Source organism: Phodopus roborovskii, unplaced genomic scaffold (genome assembly GCF_943737965.1).
Source record: "Phodopus roborovskii unplaced genomic scaffold, PHOROB, whole genome shotgun sequence".
In the NCBI taxonomy this organism is placed as follows: Eukaryota; Metazoa; Chordata; class Mammalia; order Rodentia; family Cricetidae; genus Phodopus; species Phodopus roborovskii.
In genome coordinates this window covers 45517591-45538879 of record NW_026126433.1, presented here as the reverse complement: position 1 = coordinate 45538879, position 21289 = coordinate 45517591, and the positions used below count along the sequence as shown (strand labels likewise).

Genomic DNA, 21289 nt, shown 5'->3' with positions numbered 1-21289 from the left:
TACTCCCTGGGCCATTTTTCTAGTTCTTTATTCAAGCAGGCTCTTCTTGAGATTTCTAAGTAGCTGTGGAAAAGCCATCACCATAGCACTAATTTTGATTTACTTCCAAATCTTTTAAGGTACTTACTGTAACACTGGTGCTGGTCTGAACTCTCATCTGTGAGTAAAGATAAAACAGAGTTAGGATCTTCAGTTAGAATAAGAAAGCCATGGTAACATAATCTCTCTGGTTTGCTCTCATTTGTCAGCTTATCTGCTGAGAAAATTTCCTCCTGACTTCTTCCTCAGATACACCTAAAGCTGTCATGTAACACAACTCAGTTTGCAGGGAGCAAGATTTCAACCTCTATGGTTGGTAGGTTTGTACTGAGCCATGGTGACTACCTCTTAGAAATATTATTATTATTTTGTTCCTTTCCATATGCAAACACCTCATTTTTAAGCTATTCATAGCAACATTTGTTATCAAAAGTTAAAAATGCAAAATAATTCAGCAAGGACAAGGGTGGCTCAAGGAGTGCTAAATAGAGCAATAGGGGACATGGGGACAATGTAGAAAAATACAGTATGCTTCATTTGAGACTTCTCTTTGAGTTACAAGGTATCTTTCATACATTCTGTTTAGTGGCTCTCCATGTAAGCATTTATGGATGGTGTTCCTGGCACCAGGCTAAGTGTCAGATGGAGAAGGGTTCCGTGGGGAGACCTAGTATGTAGCAGTGTCTCTCATACCCTGGACTCTAGGATGACTGCTGCCAAGATGAAGGCAAGCAGCTAAGGCAGCCCAATGAAGCAGATTCTTCAGCATACTCAGATGGTCTTGGTAAATGGCTTGGAGATGGCTTCCCTGAAGAAATGGGTTATATGAACAAAAAAGTAGGGCAGGGAGATCTCTGGCATTGTTTTTCATGAAAGCCACAGACTATGTTTAATCAGAAGAATGCCAAGAGGCCTCCCATTGGGGGGGGGTCTTATTTCTGAATAGGAAGGTGTTTAACAGCAGGATAGAGTGCTGTGGTTTCCTCTTTGGCTTCCTGTGGTGGTTAGCATCCTCAACTCCAACTGTCTCCTAGAAGATGGGCACAGCTGAGAGGGATGATCTAGGTTAGGGTTTGCCTCCTCTGAGAATGTACATGCAGGGTTGTCTTAACCAGGTTAACTGATGGGTGGCGACCCACCTGGGCAGGGCCAGTCTCTGGGTGGGGATCCTGGACTACACTAAATGGCAAAAGCCAGTTGCACAGCAGCATTCATTGTTCTCTTCTGACACCTGGCAGTGTGTTAGCAGCTGCTTCAAGCGCCTGCTGCCTTGACTGCAGCTTCAGGGTGGACTGTAGCTTCAATGTGAGCCAGAAGAAACCTTTCCTTCCTTAAGTCGCTTCTGTCAGGTGTTTTGTTGTGGCAACAGGAAAAGAAACTAAGATACTCTCCTGTATACAACTTCAGTGGACCCAACACAACAGGAAAAGAAACTAAGATACTCTCCTGTATGCAACTTCAGTGGACCCAACACAAATTAAAAGTTTTCTTCCTTCATCACCCTTTTGCAGGAATTGTTACTAGTGATACTTCCAGTCTGTTATCACCAAGAAAATCCTTAGCTTTATTCATCCTTCTTCAGGTAAAGTCTAAATTATGTGTTTATCTTATTAAAAGGTATCTGGAGTTATTGATGACTGTTTTAAAAAAGTGATCACTGTGGCCTACACAGAGGTTCGCAGGGTTTTCTCCTATAATGAGCCATCCATGCTTAAGGAACATAGCATGCAAAATAGTGTTCCTTTCTGGTGTATCAAAACTTACCACAATTTTAAAGCAATCTTTTCTATCCAGTCTCACTGTGTGCGTGTGTATGGTATGAGTGCTTGGTGTGTGTGTGTGTGTGTGTGTGTGTGTGTGTGTGTGTGTGTGTAGGGGGTGCAAGAATGTGTTTGCCTGGTCCTACATGTGACCCATGGAGGATAAAGGAAGACATCAAGTGGTTCTACTCTATACCATATATCTTACTTCCTTAAAACAGGGTCTCTCTCTGAACCTGAAGCTCTGCACATTCAGCAATGCTGGTTGGCTGGTAAGCTCTCAGGATCCACCTGTCTCTAGCCACTCCCCCCCCCTTATACACACACAGCATTGTGGTTGCACACACATGAGGCCATGTGTGCTATTCAGGTGATCATGCTTGAATGACAAGTGCCATATCCTTAACCCTTCCAGTTATTTCTTTCTTTCCTTCATTTCCTTCTTTCTCTTTCTTTCTTTCTTCCTTCCTTCCTTCCTTCCTTTCCTTCTTTCCTTCCTTCCTTCCTTTCTGTTTTAGGATTCTGTCACATAAGAAACTAAGGTGGCTTTCCATGTGGTTGTGAGTTTCAGTGTGCTCAACTATAAACTTCTCTGTGGTGCTGGTTTGAGGTGTTTGTGAAGCATCCCAGAGGAAGAAAACTCACTTTCTCATAATCAAGGACTCCTTTACAATGACATCTTAGTCCAAATTTTGAAGATATAAAGGTCCACATTGAGAAGGAAAGAAGGAAACTAATGTTCTTAGGGAAGGAAGAAAAAGATGGAGAAGGGATTTGTGTAAAAAGATTCCAGTTCTCTGATTTTTTTTTTAACATGTTATTTGCCAGAATTCACTGGGTGCTCACATGGAGGCTAGCACATTAGATATATTCACTCACTTAACTAGCACAATAGTGTGGGGAGGAAAGTCCATTACTCTGGATGAGACCTGGGGCTGAGAGACATTAAATACCACACCCAGATATTTCTGTAATAGGCTGGACAGCAGTCTCTGTCCACATACCAAAGCCACTGACTTTTTCCACACACCAAAGCCCAGTAGCCAGAGGGCCCTTCCCTAACAATCTTATTGCCCCAGCTGTGATCATCTGGGAAGCTCCCTGAGTTGAGTGTTACTACAGGACTAAAAATGATGAGTATTTCAAATATATTTTTCTTGTATAATAAAAGCCCATACTTTGAATCTTCACTCTGGTTATTTAACAGCAAGAGTGTATCTCCTGCTTTCACATTGAAGAACATAGGACATACCACCTCACATTCTTTTGAAATATTCAGGTTTCTACTTCATAATTGAATTTGATCTTCATATTGTCCATGTATGCCAATGTGAAGACACAAGGCCCATGAAGTTCCTTATTAAGCATCCCAGAAAACCAGGGACATCTGAGACATTTCGTCTCCTCCAAGTCCACTATCCTCATAGTATCTTCTATTACTTGGCTGGCATGTATTCAGGGTTTTATCTGGGAAATTATCCAGATCAGCCCTTTACATGATGAATGTCATATGATTCACTATGACACTCTGGAGAAACAATACCGAATGCAGCTATCAAACCTCAACCAGTGATCCCCGTATTTTGTATTTTAAATAATACTGGAATGCTGTTTTAATTTCTGAAGCATTTGGGTAATGCATAGATAAAACATGGGAAGAGAGAAGGGAGGGCATGCTTTCAAATTACCTGACTGTTAAAGACTGTTATCAACCCTTTCTGAGATGCTGTTATCAATAAATCCAACTGTGGGACCTTCACAATGCATTTGATCACATCTCGTCTTCTACTACCTGTCAAAAGCACGTGATTAATGTCAACTTCCATAGGTCCTAAAATTCATTTGTTATTGGTCTAAAACAAGAAAAAGAAGGCAGCCAGCATTTTACTAGAAGCCCCAAGTTAAAACTTAGAATAAAACCAAAAACAAATAAACAAACAAAAAACCAAAACCTGCAACTACTGCTTGGTTTTTAATTATTCTTAGAGACATAATATGAATATAGACGTTTTCAGCTAAATATGATGCATGAATTCACAAACAACTTATAACTCCACACCCTGACATTCACCCACACCCCTCACAGCATGTGCGTGCGTGCGCGCGCGCGCGCACACACACACACACACAGAGCACATTTCACAGAGAATGGGTTTTCTAAACATCACATAGAATCATTTCTACATTGAGGGTTTTCACATCTTTTAGCTGTCTTTTCTTTAAAGTATCACCATCATCGTCTACACAGACTAAAGTCCTAATACAATCTCAAGCTTTTCATCATAAAAAAAATCAAACTACTTTAATGTTATTTGAAAGCTTCTAAAACCATTTCGTACATTTGGGAAAATAACACTGATTCTTTGATGTTCCTGTGCCTACCTTCGGGATGAATGACAGAGCTGCCCACACAATACTTCTCAGAGTGTGTTACTTTTGGTTGTTTGGGGTTTAGTTTGGTGTGTAGCCTAAGTTGGTCTTGAACTCATGGCTTTCCTCTTGTCCCAACTGCTGGGATTACAGGAGTGCACCATCACAGTCTGCTCGTGGTGATGCAATTTTTATCATTGCAAACACTTAGAGAAGAACAGACATAAACAGATTCTGTACTCCAGGTAGCAGGAGCATACATTAAAGAAGATAACAGATGAGGCTGGGGAGCTGTTCCTTCACTGCAGTGATCCCGGCATACAGGTATCTGGCCCATACTGTAGATACTATTTCAGCTGAGCTGCATCCCCACTCAGAGATGTACTTATTAAAGGAACACCAGACTCAACCTGGAGTGCTCCCTTCATCTCAGAACATGGAATGCAGTGCTGAAAGTCAGGAAGAGGCTCTGGGCTTTACCTCTTCTCCTGACCCTCACCCACCCTGGGTGAATGAATTGCGAAGAGAACCCAAAGTGTCAAGGGTACAGAGGGATGGGAGTACCTAAGTTCCAGAGGCAAATTTGAGGGGAGAAAAAGATGCCACCTGGAAACTGGAGAGGTCCTAAAATGAGCTAAGGCCTGTCCATGACCAGCTCAAACCCAGAGAAAGTGATATAGACAAATCAAGGGTACCAGGTTGGGAGGAGCTTCCCTTGGGAAGTCTTCAAGAATATTGTAAAGACACACAGTTCCTTCTGGTGACAATGGGACATGTGCTCATAGGATGCAACCATAGAGACTTAACTGGAGGCCTGAGCCTCTTCACAGGCTGACTTCTTTCCACACCTACCTCCAGCAGTGTCTTTCAAAGCAAGGGTGACTTTCCAGTTTCCACTGCAGATACACTCTCTGGAAACTGAACCAAACTAGTACTTATGAGGAACTGATCGAGTACACAAAATGAAAGGTAATTCCTCAGAAATAGTGTGTTCTCAGAGCTCAGCTTTGAGAAAAATACTAAAATTCACACTAACTTGGAAAGGAATGTAAAAGTCACCTGAAATCACAATTCGCTGTTTCCTGGACACAAGGAACACCAAATTTTCTTCATCCATCTGTGCAGTAAGAGAATCTTCTTCAGAGGAGAAATAGCCAAAGATCTAAAATCCCAAACAGAGAAGACACAAACAGCATCTCAGAGCTGGTTTACTGAGGTGAAATGCACTTTGTTTCCTATGTCGGAGTAGAGAGTCCCCTAGAAATAAGGCACACTTTGACATTCAACACACTTTTCACTGATCATGAGTGATTTCCAGGGAGGGGCTGACATCTTTCCCATGAAGCAACCATGTACCAAGTTGTTGTCCTTGCTCAGAGTGAATGACCTCTTACCACCTTGCCCTTGTTTGAAAATGAAGTCAACCTTCATTGGCCAGTACCTAAGCTGTGCATGTTCACCATGAATGAAGACTATTCCTAACCATTATCTATCAATCTTTCTGGGTCAGGTTTTTCATTCTGGCAGAGGGGTGCTTTAGAATATAAAAGATTTCAATTTTGTTTGATTAGCTGCTGCCTACTTTCCAGGTGTTGAGTGACAAAAGATATTCTGGATATAAAAATGATCTTTTCAAATAAATTATCAAATCATGAAAGTTTCAAAATCAGAGAGACATTTGAAAAATGTTAGCAGCTATAAGCTAGGTATAGTGACATGAGCCTGTAGCTTCAATTATTGAAATGTTGAGGAAAGATGTTTAAGACCAGTTTAAAGCCATCCTAGACAACACAGGAAAAATCTTTCTCAAAACCACCAGCAACAAAATAACTCTTACTAACTTATTGATGAGCAAAAATATATGTTTTTACCAGTTAATAAGAGTTTTAAAAGAAATTAGGAATTTCGAATGGTGTGCCTGTGTGTGTGTGTGTGTGTGTGTGTGTGTGTGTGTGTGTGTGTGTGTGTATACAGGGTCTCTTACTGAGGCAAGAGCTCACTCATCCAGCTAGGCTGTTGGACAAAGAGCTCTGGGGGGTCCACCTGCTTCTGCCCAGCCAGCACTGGGGTTACAGTGTGTTCTGCTACTGTGCTGACTTTGTGCAGATGCTAGAGACTCTGAGGTCAGGCTTAGCCTGACTTTGTGTGGATGCTAGAGACTCTGAGGTCAGGTTCTCATGCTTGTAGAGAAGGCACTTTATCTACTTGTAACACAAATAATAAAAACTGAAAGAAAGATATTGGAGTTCAAGCTTCAAGCTGAAGATCAGAAAAGCAAAGCAGCGGGCCACTAGCTTTTACCTCTGCCAAGTCTGAAAGGAGGTTCTGCCTTCCCTGACTGGGAACTGAATCTTTTCCTGCCTTCAATGTGGCTGGAAACTAATTGCCTCATGAGATCCGTTGGTTCTTCTTTTTACACCTTTCAAATCCTAGAATTAAAGGCATGGGATCCCAAGTGCTGAGATCACCTTTATGTGAGCTGTGTCTCCTTTAGACTGGATCAATTTTGTGTAGCTCAGAGATCCATCTGCCTGTCTCTTGAGTCCTGGGATTAAAGGTATGTGCCACTATCGCTCACCACTTACCTCTATGGGATTAAAGGTTGTAGTATCATCATTGCATGGCTCCATGGCTTGTAGCCAGCTTTGCTTTTTGTACCCTCAGGCAAGCTTTAATAAATTATAAATAATAGCAACACACCCACTAAGCCATCTCCCTAGGCCAACCACCTATCCTCATGTTTTCTTTTTTTCCTTTTTTTTTTTTTTAATTTAAATTTGAAACAAGGCTGTTTTACATGTCAATCCCAGTTCCCTCCCCCTCCCATGCTCCCCTATCACCCCCACCAAACCCCAGCCCACCCCCTTTCTGCTCTCCAGGGAGGGTGAGGCCCTCCATGGGGAGTCTTCAAAGTCTGTCACATAATTTGGGGAAGGGCCTAGGCCCTCCCCCATGTGTCTAGGCTGAGAGAGTATCCCTCTGTGTGGGATGGGCTCCCAAAATCCATTTGTATACTAGTGGATAAATACTGATCCACTACCAGAGGCCCCATGGACTATCCAGTCCTTCTAACTAACACCCACATTCAGGGGATCTGGGTTGGTCCTATGCTGGTTTCCCAGCTATTAGACTGTGGTGCATGAGCTCCCCCTTGTTCAGGTCAGCTGATTCTGTGGGTTTCTCCAGCTTTTTTTTTTTTTTTTTTTCTAATGCTATCAAACACATGACCACAACCTGACTTTAAAGAAGGCCTCTTTATTAACCCATAATTTCATAGACTTGAGTCCAAAATGGGTCTCAACGGGCTCCAATCAAAGAGATAGTAGAAATTTGTGTTACCTGGAGTCATTGGGAAGAATCAGTTCTTAGTTATTCATGTTGGTGGCATAAGGTTGAGCTGCCTGTTGGCTGTCAGCTGACACTGCCTAGATTTCAGGAGCTTCTACTCAGCCCTAGACCTAAGTTCCTCCTCAGCAACAGCAGGAGAGTTTCAAGTCTCCTCCATGTTTGGGATCCTTCCCCTTCCTATCTTGTTTTGAAGGACTTTGAACCACTTAGATAATCTAGGAAAATCTCCCCACATTAAGCTCCAGTGATTAGTTCCTCAACCCATCAGCAAATTCCTGTCACAATTACCTAGAATGGTAACTGATGGTACAACTGGAGACCAGGACTCCTGGGAAGGAGGGCACTTTTATATACCCTCATTTTATAAGCACTCTTCATCACAATCAATAAATGTTTGGCAGCCCATGTAACCTAAGATATTAGTGTGTCATGATAATGTCCAGGTCAAAAAGTGAAATAACAATGGGGACCATTGCCCTGCCCTCCATCTTCCAATCCAGTGTTTCTTGAGGTTGGAGACTTCTACAAGGTAAGGCTAATTCCAAACCATGTGCTGTATACAGTAACTTTAAATAGTTTACACACAGCCATTCACCCTGACTTTTCATTTCTGCAGAGTCATTGTGGAGACGGTGACAATGTCTGATCAGCGTCTGAGAAGAGGTGTGAAGAAGTGTGGGGACAATGCCTCCCTGCAAGGCAGAATGACACACTGGGGAAATCAGTTCAAATCCTCATTCTACTGTCAGCTAGTCACATGATCACAGGTCTGTGTCAGTTGTCTGGGCCTGAGTTCTCCCCATCTGGAAAATGATCATCAGGAATAGTCTCTCTTAAATGAGGACGTGGATGATTATAGTTCTCAGTTATTAGGAAGAGTATAATGTACTTGGATTATATCAAGTGCCAGATACGAATTCAGTTGATGTCAACATGTGAGGGATGGGGCGCTAGGCTTCCTGGAACAGTATAGAAAATAGAACTTAGGTTCCTTTAACTCCTTGCCAGTTTAAAGTCATCCACTAGGTACCTTTGCTGTCTGAGCATCTTAGCATACATATCCTTTAGAGTCACAGCCATGTGGATACACATGTGACACCTACTCCTGCCAAAATCACCAATGTTGACAAGATATGAAAGTAGAAATGTAACCAGCTGAAAGGAAGACTGGGATTAGAGAAAGTGGGAGGGGACAAGAGACAGACATGGGAGTGTGAATATGATCCAAATATACTATATACAAATGTGTGAAATGTCATAATGAAGCCCACCATTATGTATTATTAACATATGCTAATAAAAATTTTAAAATAGATGATTGATTTCACTTATACCAAACCCACTATCATGTTGCTTAATAACTTCTCAAGGAAACCAAGTACATGAAATCATGGAAAATTATTCAGCAAAGTTTTTAAATATAACTAACTGGTAAACTTCAGAAGAGGTGACAAAGCTCATTTTGAAAGATTATGTTTCAGGAAGAAAATTTTATGATAAAAGAGAAACGTTCCTGGTCATCTTATGATGAGCAGTAGCCTCAAGGATTTCCAGTTTCTGTCTTGAAATTTTAAATTTCAGGCTAGAAACTGTAGCATGATTTGAGCGAATTGCTGGTCTGAGTAATTTATGACTGTCAAGTACATGATAACAAACAGCATCAATTTTCTTTTAACAATGCAATTTCCAGGGATTCCCATGCTTTCATCAATTTAATTATTCTGATTACTTAAGGAACATATATTCAGTGTAGAACATATGGAGAAAATGAAAAGTAGATAGAGCGAATAAAAACTTGCATGCAGCTTAGTTTTTTTAATCTACTCTAGAACAACCTTTTAACATTTTGAAGTTAGCAAATCTAATTTTAACCGTATAATAGCTCACTTTAAATTTACTTTATGGGGGGCATGATTGACACTCCATACGATATGACTGGAGTTTGAATTGGTTCACAGTGTGCTCCTAAAAATCTGTTTATGGTTCCTCTCTTGATTTCTCTTCCTGTTGCTGTGATAAAATGTTCCGACAAAGCAATTCAAGAGAGAGGGTTTGTTTTGTCCTAATCCCCGGCAGTATGCCGTCTCTCATGGTGAAGGAGACATGGCAGCAAGCAGGGAAGGCATGGTGGTCAGAGCAGGAAGCCAGCTGCTCACCTTGCAGGCAAACTCGGAAAAGCAGCAACCAAAGAAGCTGGTGTAGGCTGAGAAACACAGTGTCACCTCCCCTTCAGTGACTCACTTCCTCCCCCCAAATCCACTACCTTCCAAACAGTCCCACCATGTGGGGACCACTTGTTCAAACACCCTAGCTATGAAAGACATTTCATATATAAACTACAGCAGCTGCCTACTAACAACACAGGACCAACAGGGTGGTGTTAAAAATGTAGACCAGGTCTTTGTAAACATAAGGCAATCACAATGCTCAGAGTTCTTTATCCCCAGTTTTCCCCATTATATATTACAGGGGCAGACCTAGATAAAGTTTTTATTAGTTCTAAGATTTCACTTGTCTAATAATGTAAAATTCTCCAAATGCCTTTGCATGTAAACCTCAGAAAACTAAATTGTAACTTTTTGTGGCATTGCTGTGACAAAAAGATTTGTATCTTGGAATCAGATTTGTGTACTTTTGCCTGATTTTTGAAGAATGACTCTAACCTGATCAATGACTATTAACTCATAAGACACTTTTTGTTAAAAAAAAAAAAAGTAATCAATACTGAAATGAAGTGAGTCTTGATCAGTTAATATTAAATTTCCATTTTACAGATGACATATATGAAAGATTAAGTTGCAGGACTCGAAATAGCAATGACTCTTGAGGGGCAGTAACTCATATGGTTGGTTAGAAAATGGCAGTGCATGGAAGGCAGAGTTGCCTGCATAGATTCCTGGAGCCTCAGTCAACTCACATGCACAAAGTACATCGAGGGCTGCTCACGAGCTGTTTTATCAAAGCTACAAGGTTTTAAATATAACTTTAGGAGCCCCAAAGACTGGAAAGGATTGGCATCTGGGATTGGCAGATGGAGGCCAAAGCCCACTTTTTGTGTGGCTTTAGGTAAGTCGTTACCATTCTGGGTTTCTCTGTTCTCAGTCTCACTATGGCAATAGCGTGACTTTCTACAATCTGCATGGGGAATCTGCTGTGAGGACTAAATGGGAACCTGGGATTTACAAAAAGAAGAGATTTTACAGATGTAAGATTGTGTAAGGCTAGAAGGAGCAGATGTCACAGAGAACGAGATTCAAATTCCTCCTCTCCACAACTGAAAAGAAAGGCATATTTACTTATTGTGCTCCAATACCTTCAAAGATTCTCAGTTCCTTTCGGCACTCCAAATGCGCATCTCTACCACCTAGTGCTATGTCTTATCATTCTGTGTGTATGAAATATAAAGAGTCCTGGGTCCTCTTACAGTATGGGATTTGAAGCTTGTGTTACTGAGACAGTAGCTTTGGTCAGTAAAAATTTAAAAGAAATACTTCATGATAATATGTAAAAAATGTGTGCCATTGAAATTGAAGAGGTCTTTTGACACTGCTTTATATGCATAGTTTCAGAGACCCAGGGATGTAGGAGTGGATCTGGGAGGGGAAATATGATCAAACTACATTACATACAATTTTCAAAGAATTAATAGAAATATTATTATGTAAGAAAGCAAGGTGCTACCCCAAAACACAAAGTTGGAGTCGTCTAAAAGATGTGGCTGGACAAAGTCTCTTCATCGTTCCATTGTTTGCCTATAAAACTCTGACCTTGATAGTCAGGAAGAATTTACCCTGATCGCAAAAATTAAAGCACGAAGAACTGAGTTTATATCCCCAGAATATTCTTTACTAAAAAAATTAGATCTCATATTCCAAGACATCCTGGAAACTTGGCCACAAATACAGGATGAAAATGTCAACAGTGCAGCCTCTGCTATGTCATTATCAGGAAAGGGGGAGTCAGAGAGGGGAGAGGAGAGAGGAAAAGAAAGAGAGCAGAGGGGAACTTGACAATCAGAATTCTTCATCTTTGATACTTGAGCCTTATGGGATGACTTATATTTCTTCCCATTTCTATTTTCTGCTAGATTACATATTTCCATACATTCACTAGGCATATCAACCTCTGCATGTGGTTGTATGCAACCAAAGATAGCTGTGAATGCAGCCCAACCAAAAACTGTAAACTCACTTCAAGCATGAGCATTTTCCTGCCATATTTGTAACTCCATTGTGTGGTAAGCTTTACAGATAGTGTTGACTCTAACAGTCAAAGGGTCAGACACGTCTGAACTGTTTCAGTTGAAGGCATGATGTTAAAGTATGTTCTGGGGATATAAACGCAAGGCTTAGTGCTTGCCTAGTGGATTCTTTCCTCACTGAGTCATCTCCTCATCCCTCCTGATCATCAAAGACAGGTTTTTACCTGCAAACACAAAGAGCAAGAGACCTTTTGTTATCACAGTTGAGCAAAGAACTAAGTCAAAATAATGTTTCAGGTCTTGAAAAAAATGAGACCTGAACATAGTTTGGGAATTTACTGCACGGCAGAATCTTTGCAGTAGTCTGTAGTTAGCTAAGCTTTGTAGGTATTCACAAGCAGTCGTTGGGAAAGGTTCCCAATTTGCAGGAGGTCTTTTGTGAGTTTTATTGTCAAGGCTTTTATGAAATTTGTTACATGGTCATTATGGGTAGACAAAAACTTTCTCATTAATGTTTTGAATGTAGCTGTCTGGTTCTGCCTAAGCCTTCTAAGCAGAGTATTTATGAGAACTAGAAAAAAAAAAAAGTAGATGCATTGAAACTCAGTTACTGGAATGTTGGGGTATTGTTTTTTTTTTAGACAGCAAGGGGGTAAATCCTGTCAACAGCCTGTGAACTTAGACTCATTCTTTCCCAGAGGGTCCTCCAAATTAGACTGCTGACTGCAGTTTTATGAGACTTCGAATGAGAATTTCCCAGGACCATTTCCCAGACTCCTCATCACTGGAAACTATGATATAATGTATGATTTTTTAAAATTGCTAAATGTATAGTTGTTGGTTCTAAATGCACAAGCGGGGGCAAAGAAAAATAGAAAAAGAAAAACAGGTTTCTTTATTAGCTAATTCCCTTTAATTTTCACTGTTTTTTAATTCATTTAAAAGTACAGGCAGCTGCTGGGTTTTTACCAATTATCTTCCATTTTTATTTTTACTGAATATTAAAGATTTGGAGACAGCAACCTTCTAAAAAGGGCCAGGTAGTTAACAGTGAGGTTCACAGGCCATTAGCTGTCTACCAGGGCTGTTCATTCCTGCTAGTGTGTCTCAGGAATACCTGTAGAGTATGTGCAAATGAGTGGGCCTTGCTGTGCCCAAGGAGCTGATTATAAAATCTGCATGTGCCCAGCTCTGGCCTTGTGTTTTGGTTTGCTACCCTCTTTTAAGATTATAGCATTTCCCCCTTTAAATTGTTAAATCTGTGGCTTTTCTAATACTGAACCATCCTCACTTTACTCAGAAAATTTTTGAGTGTACTCCTGGAATTAACTTTTAAATGTCATGTAAAATTTTAGCATTTCTGTTCATAGTAATATTTGTATTTGGTTTCTTTGTTCAACTCTGTTATTTTAGCCTCATAAAATGATTTGGATAGTTGTTACAAGTTTTTAGCATATTAGTAAAATAGTCATAGGAATTATATTCTCTTGAGAGTTATAGAAGCTTTTTGTTTTTAATGTTTACTAAAGCTAATTAGTAATTTTTGCTTTGGCAGGTTTTTGTATTTGGGCTGTAAAGAAATTTCCCAGAAATTATATTCTGGGGGAAGGGAAAAGCTGGACACCTACCTCCCAGGAAGAAATTTCACAGTTCACCTCACGGGACAGACCCAGCCTTAGACTGTGATAGGCTGGACCATACCTTGACTAGAACTGCTCAGTTATAAGTCCATCTTGCCTTCTACTGAGACTTAAACTTCTCATCAGTATCCCCCAAATATAGGACCCCTGGAGTCATCTTTCCAATGTGGCCACTGTGCATAAACCTGCTTTCTCTGTTTTTCATGATCAGTTGTCTCTTTAATTGACATGTTCGGAATGGGCAGCTAATCCTAGCTTCTTTGGACTGATAGAAGCCAGGCTTGAATGCCAACAACTTGGATAATGCTGTTAAACATGACAGCCAAATACTAGAAACCACCATGTTTTCTCTTGTCTATGACATCTACTCATTTCTGAGAGTGAACCGGATGTTTTAATTACTTGCATGTTTGTAATTTTTGCATCAGTATTCTGCCAATCAGAAGAGACCAGCTAAACCAACCTCTTATGTTGATGATTTGAATATACAGAAAATATACATACACTGACATGACTAAAAAGAAATGTTTCATTGTCAAATGCAACAAAAGCACTTAAAATCTTGATTGTTGTTAAATGGCACTAACAGTTCAAGTGGCTAGATTCATTTAAAAGTCTTATAAGCTACTCATTAAGATCAAGTATGGTAGTGCTTACTTTTAATCTCAGCACTTGGGAGGCAGAGGTAAAAAACTATGAGTTCAAGGCCAGCCTGGTCTACACAGTGAGTGCTAGGTCAGTTGGGGTTATGTAGTGAGACCCTGACTAAAAAAAAAAAAAAAAAAAAAAAAAAAAAAAGGCGGGGGGGGGGTGGTTGGGGGGAGGTAATCATGGACACATTGGTTAAATAGCTGCCTGTTTTCTCCACTTTCTTCCAGGCTATGGCTAAGTCTTAGTGGCTGTAGCTACAGCAATAGTCTGTGTAGGCATTGTATATTTAGCTTGGTGGGAGTAATGCTATTTTAATTGCTTGTTCTGGACAAAGTCAAATAAGACCCAGGTTTCAAATTATGTGTACACAAAGCATGTACCTCACACCAGTCGAAAGATGCATCAGGATTGTTGCAGAGTTTCCTGTAAAAACATTTTACATCTTGATTTTTCACTTCAGGGCCAAAGAGCTGCTGCACTGTGGCATAAAACTTCTCATAATCGATTGCATCTGCAGTGGGAAAGTCCAGGAACATTTCTGTCATATTCCAAGGAAAGAACTTCACACTTCATGTACATTTCCCACCCTAGGGGCTCATCTCAGCCCATAAAACCAACTGTTGGGGAACCTTAAAGATCTTGTCTTTGGGAAAATAGTTAGGCCCTGACTAGAATATTATTTAGTTAGAATAAATCATTTTTTTAATTCTGATGTTCAGGATACTCTTCTGTTACAGCTAATTTAGAAAACCTGTGCATGAATACCAAGATAAGAAAGTCATGTTTTCTTACTGTGAACACATTTACCAGTTGGACTCTTCCTTAGAATTTATCTTAGATCTGTGCACAGATTAATTATTGATTATCTGACATTATGTAAATATACACAGACACAGACACACAGACAGATACAGACTCTCTCTCTCATACACACACACACACACACACACACACACACACACACACAATTACTTGAATCTTAATTTTTGCCAAGTTTATTGATACATTTGGGTGGGATTACTAAATTTCAAGAAAGATAAAAGAATTCCTTAAACTGTACAGACAAAATCCTGTTACTTTATTTAACTAACAAAAATATATTATATATTGAGTAATGTTCTAGCTTAGTTATGTGTGAGCACTTAGCTAGACATTGAACATAAAATGGAAAACTATATATAATCAATGTTTACTGACATTCCCACAACCACAACAAAAAAGAGAAACCCCTGTACTAACACTCTATAAGACTCATGTGAACTTCAATTATTGTGGTGAGTTGGAATACTGCAAGCCCAAAGCCAAATTAACTTGGGCTTTAGCCCACTAAATAGCCATTTATTGTGCAGCTCTGTTTGTGATTTCTTTGTCAAATACATTTTGGAATGTATGAACAGAACCTCTACTAACCCAAAAGCCAAAATTCAACAGGTGACATCTGAAGCCCATATCAGAGGTTTCCCACTTTGTTTTAACCACCTACTTGGTGTTCCCATTGGTGTACTTGAAAGATAGCTTTACTTATGACTCTCTTGCTCTATAACTATAAACCTTCATGAAACTGTTTTTGGAATAGCCCCAAATCATTTGACTCTAGAATAAACTATAGTATGAGAGATTTATCTTAGAGGTAGGGGTGGTTCAATATACATAAATTAATATATGCAGTAAATCATATAAATGAACTTAAAGAAAAAAATAACCTGGTCCTCTCAATAGATGAAGAAAAGGCTTTTGACAAAACCCAACATGCCTTCATGGTAATGGCCCTAGAGGGAGCATACTTCAACATTAAAATGTTATATGTGACAAACCCACAGCTAACACCATCCTAAATGGAGAAAATCTTGAAGCAATCCCACTAAAATTAGGAAGGAGAGGGCTGTCCACTATCCCCACTCCTTATCAATGTAGTGAGCACTAGCTAGAGAAATAAAGGGAACAGAGAGAAATTGAAGGGAGGTAAGTAGGAAAATAGTCAAATTACCCTTATTTGCAAATGATATATTATACATAAGAAAGAGAGCCCAACTTTCACTAGGAAACATTACTTTTTTAAGTGGCAGGATACAAAATTAACTTACAAAAATTACTAAGTAGCCTTCCTATAAGCCAATGGTGAGCATACTAAGAGATCCCAGAAACACTCCCAGTTGCAATAGCCTTAAGAGCTCTCTCCAAAGCAGAGGCTGAAGATGACACTGGAAGTTGGAAAGACCTCCCATGCCCATGGTTTATAGAATTAATGTGAAAAATGATCATCTGGCCAAAATCAATTTACAGATTCAATACCATCCCAATAAAAATCACAACAACATTCTTCACAGAAATAGAATGAACTGTTCCTAAATTTATATGGTGGCACAAAAAAACCTGAATAGACAAACCAATCCTGAACAATACTGTATGAATCATCATACCAGAGCTCAAGCTATATTACAGAGATATAGTAATACAAAAGGTATTGTACTGGCACCAATATAGGTCTGTAGATTAACAGAAGAAAATGAAAGATCCAAACATGAGTTCATGTAATTACACCCCTCTGATACTTTATCAAGAGGTCAAAAATAAATATTGGGAGAAAGCATCTTCATAAAGTTGTGCTGGCAAAAGTGGATGTCCCCAACTAGAAGAATGAAAGTAGACCCATACGCATCACCTTTCACAGAACTAACTTCAAGTGGATCCAATATCTAAATGTGAAAGCTGAAATGCTAAAACTGCTAGAAGAAAATATAGGCAATGCCCTACAAGACTCAGGTGCAAGAAGGGATTTTATGAATGGAACTCTATTTGCTCAGGAATTAGGGCCAACAACTGACAAATGGGACCTTCATAAAACCAAACATCTGGACGGCAAAAGAAACCACTGCATGAAGAAGCAGCCCACAGAATAGGAGATGATTTTGACAGCTACGCATCTGACAGAGAATTAATATCCAGAATATACAAAAACTCCAAAAACGAAGAATCATTTAAACAGGTGGCCCAATAGAAAAATGGCCTATGGATTTGAACAGAGAATTTTCAAAAGAAGAAATGAAAATTACAAAGAAATATTTTTAAAAGTGTTCAGCATCCATAGCAATCATAGAGATGGAAAGTTTAAAACTATGAGATTTCATCTCACTCCAGTCAGAATGGCTAAAATCAAGAAAATAACTGACAACAAATGCTGAAAGAGACTACTGGAAAGGGAAGCGTGTAGGGGTCAGATAAAAATATGATAAGGGAATCTCCCAAGAATCTATAAGAATGACTCCAGCTAAGATCCATAGCAATAATGGACAGACACCTAGCCTGAACTGTGACCAGATTACTTAGTTATTTTAAAGACACATGTTCTATCTTAAATGCACCTGGATGGGGGTCAGGGATAGGACTTGATCATGGGGTAATATAAATTCTATTAGGTCTTCAGTGAGATCTAAGAGTAACATAACCAGGACAGATCTTTGTAGTCTACTTAGCCTCCCTCTGAGGTTAACACTTCTCCATTGAAACATTCTTAGCTCCTTTTCTACTGTAAAGAGTTAACCCTTATCTTCCAGGATCTATTCATAAATGCAAACATATTTGGATAGTATTAGCAACTTAGAGCAAGTTAAGGTCCCATCTTTTCCATCTCCTAACTCCATAGATCTTGTCCCTCAGACACAGAAGGCCATTTGTCTAGGAAATTAGTTTTAATCTAATCTTAAGAACTCCCGAGGAAGGAACTTTGCACCACAGATCTGGGATTGCAAACTTTTGGAAGAAAGAAAGACTATCTTGTTTGTTTAACGTGTTTAAGGTGCACCTCCTGACACCAGGCTTTGAGCTTCCCTTACCTTTGCAAAATCTTCAAGACACTTACAGGGCAATGGTCAAGGAGTGAGTACATATCAATGCCAGCAAGCTAAATAAAGCAGGCAAATTCCTGGAGACAGCAATAAATGCAGTAAGAATGCTGAGGAAGGCTTTGCATGGGGGAAGTTTGGGAGTGTTTGCAAAGAGGTAGTGTTCTATTTTCTTGAAAAATTGTAGCTGCGAGGGACTAGAGAGTTGTTCAAATTGGGAGAATGGCAGATATAATTAGTCATTGAAAGTACAGCAAAAGAAACAATCTGATAACGATGCAAATCACAGCTCTTATCTCAAAGGGAATAGTTTATTTTCAGCCAGGTATGAGTGACCATAGCTTGGGAACAGATTCAAGTTGCTCTGAATAGCATGTTCCAGTGTGGAAGTGGCTAGCTTTCATAGTCACAGAACAAAAGCAAGTCATTAATCAAGGCATTTCTCAAATACATTGGTGGGAATATCAAAGTGGGCAAAGCTGTGCTGCAGCTGCAGATGCTATCTGCAGACTTTCTGCTTTGGGATTGGTGAAAGTCAGAGCTCTGCTAATATAATCCTATGTGACAGGTGGGTGGTCACAAAGTTCTAATTAGTCAACCAGCCTTGTGGAATTTTTAACACAGATTTGCCTTTTCTCTTTTTTTCTGAGAAGATCTATTCAGGGATAAGGATGCACTTCCCTTGCTACAGTTTCAGTTCACAAAGTAAACAAACAGTTTTAAAACTGTGACATTTTTAGGAATGCTGAAAAGGGTCTGACAGTATTGAAGGTGCTGGAAGCCGACACTGGAAAGACAGGTTGAGGCATGGACACACATATGGATTTTAAAGACAGGTTAGTAAACCAGGATCATGGTAGACACATTTGGTTTTGTTTTTAAAGAAATAAATTCTCTGGAGAAATATACAGGAAGGAATAAGTCTTCGTCAGGAAGACTAAAGGTAGATATTGTAATGACCTGAGAGGACCATCATGGCATACTCAAAGATACTAAGATACATGACTTAGGATACTAGGCAGCCAACATGCATGCCCCTGGACTTGGCCAAGGGCATACTAGGCAAAAACCCAGAAAGAAAAAGAAAAGTAGAATGAGAAATATTCAAAATCAGAAGAGAGTGGTAGGGAGATACACAGCAAAGGGAGGAGATGATTCTCAACGCAGAGGCAGAGCCCAGTGTTAATGCAGTGAAATGGTCATGTTTGCTGCAAAAAGGGGAAACAAAGTGCACACCTGGAATCCCCAGCACTGTAGAGGCTGGAATTAGAGGATATTGAGTTTCAGGACAGCCTGGTCTACATAGTGAGTGAAAGCCTGTCTTAAAGAGAGGAGAAGAAGAAAAGAAACACAACTTACTGAATATATTTTCAGCAAAGTGAAGGAAGCAAGACTAGAATTGCTGAGAAGAGAGGCAGAGATGCTGGGGGGAAGTTTAGAAGAAAAACAAAGAGACACGGAGTAATAGCTTAAGGGAAGAGACAGTCAAGGACATGATACCCGAGACTATTTTTAGATTCAAAGGATAAAGCCAGTGGAAAGAGATTTTTGAGATTGTTACAGCAAATTGATAGTGTTGGAGAGGAGGGGGCATGGATGCTGTTTTGGGAAGTAGGGGCTAGAGGGATGGGGAGAGGGAGCAGATTACTGGCTTTATACCTGGTTTGCTGCTGTGCTAGGAAACTTGGCTGAGAGGAGCAGAAATCCCATCAAGGATTCAGAAACATGGTGAGGGTTTGGAGAATCAATTACAGCAAGAGGAAAAACAAGCTGACTGGAGGGAAAAAAATGAAAGCTTTGCTGAGCAGTTTAGAGGGCCCAGCCAAGATCAGATATCTGGAGAGCACCCTAAAATGTCTGAGCCCTTCAGACATTTAAATGACTGGGGCAGGTGAGTCCTCTCTGCTTCCCATTGTCTTTCCAAGCAAAGCAGACTTAATGATAATATTACCTGTTCATAGAGTCATGCTAATCAAATGAAGTTGTGCTTATTTAACTGACCTGCAGATTGGGAAATACTACTACTGTTCAAGCAGTACCTGTTTGAGTCTGACCACTGAGGTTGTTTCACTTACACGGGACTGTACAGTCCAGCACTTACAAGCTGTCTTATGTAGCTGTCTATAATTCTCCTTTTATTATAACACTGAGACTTACTCTGCTGAATTTATTCTACTGTTATGTAACTTTACTCTTCATTGCTGTCTTAACACACTCAAACTACTCACTCTACTCCTCCCCTGGCTATGCTACACTTTAGACTTCACTCTTATTCTGAAATTCCTGAATGACTGCACCCTCCATATGCCCCTTCCTTCAGCAATTCAGTTCATCTCTGCCTATAGAGTGGTTCAGAGACTGAAGTCACAGTGAAACAGGAAACTGTGAGTTGTCTAGAAAAGTCCTCATGGTCTCATGATGCTCTCCCTATCCTCTCCGGTAAAGAGGTGGGAGGGCAGTTACCTTGGTTTGGATACACATTCCCCAAAGACTCCTTTGTACTTAAAGCCTGGCCAACACACTTTATTGAATAGCGAAGGAACCTTTGGAAAGCAGGGCTAGTGGAAGGAAGTGAAATTACTGGGTACATGCCCTTGTAGGAGCTATTAGGACCTAGCCTCTTCTTGTCATTTTCAGCCACCAAAAGGCGAACAATTTTCATCACATGGCCCCATCATAATGTACTCTCAGCATAGGCCCCACAGCAGCAGGCCATCTGGTCATGTATGGGAACCTTCAAAATACTTTTTTCTTCTTGAGTTGATTATTTAGAACATTTTATCACAGTGCTAGAAAGCTGAGTAACACATACACAGAGGGCCTCCCACAAGGTCACATGCTTTACAGAACTTCAGGTCAGCCAGTATCTGCAGAACTCCTTAATGCCATTTAATCCACTTCTCTATATCACAGAAGAAAAGGCTTCCTTAAGTCCAGCTAGGTATGTTAGAGACAGAGAAAGAATTCAGGTCTCTTGCCCCCATTTAGTGTCTTAGCTTTTAAACTAGACTGCTGTTCTCTGGTGACCTAAAGCATCTCCCAGTTCTAATCAGCAACCCCAGGTGGTCTTCCATGCAATCATCCATCTTACCTTCTTTTGGAATAAACAAGCCTGCTCTTTCATCTTTTTTTTGGGCTGTTGTCTGTTCAACCAATTTATCGAAATCAACCAAGGCTGCTTTGAAATTGTTAATCTGTAGTGCAAGGTTGAGCTGCTTGTCATTTCTGGAATCCATACAGACATAAGGAACTTCTTATTTTTGTATAGAAATAATTATGCGAATTTGCAAATGTCAAAAAGCTTCTAGTTCTTCCAGCACCTCTCTGCTGTCTCAGCTTTTGCCCTGGGTCTCATTCCTTTGATTTTAAATTCCCATCCCACGGGAACAAGGAGTAAGAGTTGCCCCTAGGATGTTAGCAGAAGGAAAGCCGAGGCCT

The 21289-nt window shown here is 40.0% G+C and overlaps 1 protein-coding gene across 1 annotated transcript in view; it reads right to left on the bottom strand.

Annotated features, from left to right (window-relative positions):
* Wdr64 (WD repeat domain 64) overlaps window positions 1-21087 on the bottom strand; it is a 95760-nt gene extending 74673 nt beyond the window's left edge. Inside the window, exons 1-5 of the mRNA XM_051186372.1 lie at window positions 20943-21087; window positions 14390-14520; window positions 5229-5331; window positions 3488-3591; window positions 128-157 (exon numbers count right to left, since the gene is read on the bottom strand). Of these exons, the coding sequence (XP_051042329.1) occupies window positions 128-157; window positions 3488-3591; window positions 5229-5331; window positions 14390-14520; window positions 20943-21087 (513 nt within the window). The remainder of the gene's footprint in view (window positions 1-127; window positions 158-3487; window positions 3592-5228; window positions 5332-14389; window positions 14521-20942) is intronic.
* Between the last annotated feature and the right edge of the window lie 202 nt (window positions 21088-21289).